Source organism: Crassostrea angulata, chromosome 4 (assembly GCF_025612915.1).
Source record: "Crassostrea angulata isolate pt1a10 chromosome 4, ASM2561291v2, whole genome shotgun sequence".
Lineage (NCBI taxonomy): Eukaryota > Metazoa > Mollusca > Bivalvia > Ostreida > Ostreidae > Magallana > Magallana angulata.
The window spans coordinates 39,261,801-39,266,964 of record NC_069114.1 but is presented as its reverse complement, the minus strand read 5'-3'; the positions used below and the strand labels follow the sequence as shown (position 1 = coordinate 39,266,964).

Genomic DNA, 5,164 nt, shown 5'->3' with positions numbered 1-5,164 from the left:
CCAGAAATTATTAATGTAACAATATCTGTAGTAAAAGTCCACGGAATTTTTATGAATTGAAATATTGTACAGAATGTGTTTAAAAAAAAGATAAGTTAGCCCAAAACTAGCGCAAATGTTTGTCCACAGTAAATTGCATTTTTTAACACATTAGAAACTGTAGCTCCTAGGTTGTCCATCTGAATTTCGTCAGACCGGGAGCTACAGGCCTGCAGCAAGAAAACCGTTATAAAACACTCCATGCTTTTAAAATATAAGCCTGAAATACATTCAGTGATTGAAATTTTAGATCGATATATAAATAGCATGTAACGTTGTGTCTTCTTTGACTGGCCATCATGAACTTATTAATAAAAGTAATTTAAGTTCTCTTTGTTTTTCTTCTTTAGAAAAAAAAAATAAAAATAAAAAATAATACCGGACTCGCTATCGAGTATTGTCACGTTTGTGCAGTAGTTTACAGCGATTATAAACTGCTTAGACTGTTAAATCACGTAAAACGAAGACTGAAGCACAATAGTTATGGCCTGAAATTCGTCTATAGAGAACAATTTGGTATCTGTATGACAAAGTTGAAAGAATATATATCAGCAGGTAAAGTTGTTGAACCAAGTGCGGTGAACATCAAGAATGTTTTCACTGATATTTCTGTTGTCTTCCGCCTATAACACTGAGCTACTTCGATAAATTACAGGAACGGCGAAAAACCCTTTGTTTGACAATTATTGCGAAGTAAAACGTTTAAGGTGGATCTCTACACCAAATAAGTGTAGGAGATTTTTGTTGCATGCATTTGTTACCAATACTAGGCACAGTATTCAACAATAATATACCTCAAAATACAATACACTATTTTCTAGAGAATTTTTAAAATATCAGTCTGGTTCCAGATAACCCCTTATTAATCAAATTTTTAAACATTCCTGTTTTAAAATTCTTATGAAAGTGAAATGTTATTAAGTTTAGAAATGAAAAACAAAAAAATCATGAATGAAGTTTGTATGATTTTTATTGGAATCCACATAAATATGAAACTAAAATATAAAAAAATTCTTTTAAGGCAAACTGCTGGACTAAATCCCACAAAAACCTGAAAATATAAACAATATTCGTTGGTGAATGGGATGAAGAAAAGAAATTGAATGAAATTGAAAAATTAAAGGAAATACTTAATTATTGCAAAAATCTTGGTATGAAAGATCCTGTTTAAGAGTTGTCTTTCTTTATTTTACATGGTCTCAAATGTCTTGGGATCAATTTTTTAATTAATAAAAATTACGTAGAAAAATTAAAAAAGGAACAAGTTTATGCTAAATATGTAGATATAAGATAAGTAGTGCTTATGATAATGTTTGAAGCTGAAAAATCATATTATTGATGAATGCATTTATATATATATTTAACTCTTCAGAACAAAATATTAGTAGTTAATTATATTATAAATTGCCTTTTACTTTTTTATATACAATAGCAATTATAAACAACAACCATACGCATATCAATACATACATTAGATGTCCATAGTGATACACATGCATGTGTGGAAATGAAAAACATGCTCCTTTTCAGAATTATGTCTTTCCCTCATTTGGCTTGCAAATCCGGGCTTCCACTGCTATTGCTACCTAGTTGTATCAATTTGAATCAAAATACATTAGTTTAATGTCAAAGTTTCAGTGAAAGTCTTTTACTGCAAATTTTTTTTTTAATTTGGGAAGTTAGGATCAATTCAAGAGATCGTACTACGGTACTTTCGTTTTATATTCATCATACATATATAGTTTAAATGAAAATTTGACATCTGCTTACCTATATCGATAATCCGCCACATATGTATGATCGTCTGTTGCAGATGACATGACAAAAATGTGTTGCCAATAGCAGCAGAGCAGGGAAATGGTATATTATTTAGATTCCACGTTTTCCGTACAAACAGCTGATAATCAATGTTAGTTAAAAGCTTTAAACAGGAAGAAAATTGACATATTTTCTAAGCGTTTTGGTGATTTCATTCCTATCTCACCTCCTTAGTTAGAAGAGTTCAATTAAACGGTGTATAGCTATTTTGTACCACGACATAATGTTATCAATCCGGAACACAATTGCGTTTCGAACGGAAGTCAGACATGTTTTGACGATGTAGCCTTCCACCTTAAGTGAAAACCGGGATTTTTTTTTACCCATGATGGGATGCTTTGTAACAAGTTCGGTTGAAACTGGCCCAGTGGTTCTGAAAAAGATTTTTAAAACTCTCAGCCTTATTTTCACTCTTTCTTAAATATATCCAATTTAAAAGAGAACTGCCCCATAAATTGTATAACCGTGAAAGCCCTTCCCCAAGGATGCTTTGTGCCAAGTTTGGTTGAGATTGGCCCAGTAGTTCTGGAGAGGATGAAAATGTGAAAAATTTACGACGCCGACAACAACGATTTGATGATAAAAGCTCAGTTGCGCTTGTGGTGGTCTAAAAACCCTAGATATTATGTATGTTTAACTCATGTTTCAGATATATGTTAAACATTTCTTTTTACATATGTTTAACATTTGTTTTGCTTAAGTTTAGATTTTTGTATGATCCAAATATTTTAACATACATTGTATACTAGTATTGAACATATGAGACTCAAAAGTTTCAGCTTTACCTTTGTAACAGTATAAATTTATAAGAAATAACACACATAAACAACCAGGAACTTTATTAAGAGTATAAGCAAGATCAATGTGTTCAATTACAATATTGTATTTTCTTCACTTTACCAGTGTCAGAATCGGCCACAAAGAGGTTGTCGCTGGTGTCCACACATAAACCCCATGGATAGCATAGATCACAATTGTCAATGAATCGAAGAAACTGTCCGTTCTGATCTAGGATGTGGATTCTGTCATTGTGACAATCTGCTATCAGGATCCGACTCTGGCTGTCTGTAGTGACGCCGCGTGGATCAAATGAGAGCTCGTGAAAAAACCGAGTAACAGGGTAGATAAATCTCAGTAATCCTTCTTGGTTGACTACCACCACTGCGTTTTTTCCTACATCAGTCACACAAATATCTAGGTTTCTATTTTCATTGATGTATTTTAAGTGACGACTGGAAGAATAGAGGGATTGTCCCTTGCTATTGAATTGAATACTTTGTGTTTCTTTGGAGCCGGAGTATCGTACAACTTTTGTTTGTTTCTTATCATCACTTTCAACGACGACCAGATAGCCGCCAGAAGAGCTACTACAGATGCTTCGAGGTCTCCACCCCTCAAGTCTGATCGCAGTTTGTATCTGTGTATTCTTCACTATGTTCACAGTTCCATTATCATAATCAGTATAAACTAGATCCCCACTCATTGTAACTGCTATGTCGTAGGGCCAGTTCTTTGAATCGGTTTGAATAGACTTCACGAGTTCTCCCTTGAGATTAAAGAGTTTCATAATGTTGTCATCACCACGGGTCCAGACTTCAGAATCATTTAAACAGGATACACTGTATGGCTCATCATACCGTGTGTCTATAGCTGTGATGACCCGGGGTTCATTCATCAGTGGCTGGTCTGGGGGAGAGGACTCGGTTCCCTGGGTCAGCACGCTGTTGTCTTGTTCCTCTGTTGTAAACGTTAACGTTAATGTTGACAGAGAACCAAATTGTTCCATCAGCTGATCTCTGTTGATTTCATTAGGCTTAAAGCTCGGTAAAGATATTTTGAATTTTGGGGGCAATCCTCGAAATTTAGCATTTCTGGATTTGTACTCACAGACAAGCAACACATCTTTGGAATTAAGTAATTTCTTTATATCAACAATGTTCTGCGTTAATTCTGAGATGCTTCTTTGTATTTCAACTTCCTGTTTGTTTAGAACATCCAGGTGTTTAGATTCTATGTCCTTAAATTCACACTTAAGTTTATTGACAATATCATCTATTTCTCTGTGCCAAATATCCCGCTGTGTGTTGAGAGATGCTGCTATTTTCTGTGAATTTTTCTTTAAATCAACTTTTTGAACTTGAATGTGAAATGCAATTTTTTTATATTTGGGAAATAGTGACTTCTCCAATTCTCGTAAGTCTGTTTGTAAATCTATTCTTTTTCTTTCAAGATTTTCCAGAAAGTCTACAATATTATGATTTTGATGTCCCTTTGAGGAAATACAACGTGCACAAATAGGAATGTCACAATGCTCACAGAAGAGTTCACATTGTTTGGCTCCGTGTTTCTCACACTTCGGATAATTTAGGGTGGTCCAATATTGTTTAAGTGGCACAACGTTATGAACTTTAGAAGAGTCAGCGAAATGTTCTTCTACACAATCTTTGCATAGATGTGTATGACAACCTTCACAGAACATGGGAGCATCAGAAATTGAACACAAGGCACAGCGCACAGCATCCTGAGCACTGCACAGAGGGTCCATTTTGCAGTCAAAGGAAACCTATAAATCAAATCGTGATTTAGTTCATTGGACAAAACAAACCTATAAATCAAATCGTGATTTAGTTCATTGGACAAAACATTTTTAATGCACCAAACAGATATTAAAGCTTATGCATTATGAATTTAACCGACTTTGTATTGGTTTAGAAGATATATAGAACTGTTCATTGCACCAAACATTCATTTAAGTTTAGGCAAAATGAATTAAACCGACTCTGAATTTTAGTTTATGCATCATGAATTAAACCAACTTTGTGTTTATTCAGAAGATATGCAGAAATTTTTTATCTGGACTGATTAGAAGATATGTACAATGTACATTGTATGTCCAAAAGTGCAATTTTCATCGTTTTGTTTCATAATCCAATTTTCATCAATAAATAGTAGATCTTACTTTAATGTGCGAGTTTAAGCCATCGATAAACTATCCAGCTCTGTCACAAATCAACATGGCGCGTCCCATGATTGCCTGTACTGTTCCAGATCCGTTACTACCCTCCGAGGTTATATTTAATGATTTAATGTTCAGGTTCAACAATCTAATATGCATGTCAATAAGCATGCTGAACACGAAGGATCTAGAAACTAGATAAGCCAATGTTGTTTGAAGGTTTAAAGGGACCTAGAAACGATTTAAGCTGAACATTTTTGATTGTTATTTTTCCATTTTAAATGTATACTGTATAGAATGGTTAATAAAGTATATGTCTATTAATAATGCTTCAAATTTGAATGTTAAATA

The 5,164-nt window shown here is 33.8% G+C and overlaps 1 protein-coding gene and 1 long non-coding RNA gene across 3 annotated transcripts; both read right to left on the bottom strand.

The window, feature by feature from the left end:
- Positions 1–739: 739 nt before the first annotated feature.
- LOC128181723 (uncharacterized) lies at positions 740–2,144 on the bottom strand. Of its 2 annotated transcripts, XR_008243357.1 has the most exons (3): positions 1,810–2,126; positions 1,510–1,625; positions 740–1,090 (listed from the first exon to the last, which is right to left on the bottom strand). It is a non-coding gene; the product is annotated as an uncharacterized LOC128181723 (long non-coding RNA). The 2 variants fall into 2 exon arrangements; XR_008243356.1 differs by lacking the exon at positions 740–1,090 and having other exon boundaries at positions 1,287–1,625; positions 1,810–2,144.
- A 543-nt stretch (positions 2,145–2,687) lies between these two features.
- LOC128181507 (uncharacterized) lies at positions 2,688–4,948 on the bottom strand. Its single transcript, XM_052849932.1, has 2 exons — positions 4,817–4,948; positions 2,688–4,420 (listed from the first exon to the last, which is right to left on the bottom strand). The coding sequence occupies exon 2, from the start codon at positions 4,400–4,402 to the stop codon at positions 2,726–2,728; it is 1,677 nt and encodes a 558-aa protein (XP_052705892.1). The 5' UTR covers positions 4,403–4,420; positions 4,817–4,948; the 3' UTR covers positions 2,688–2,725.
- Positions 4,949–5,164: the final 216 nt, after the last annotated feature.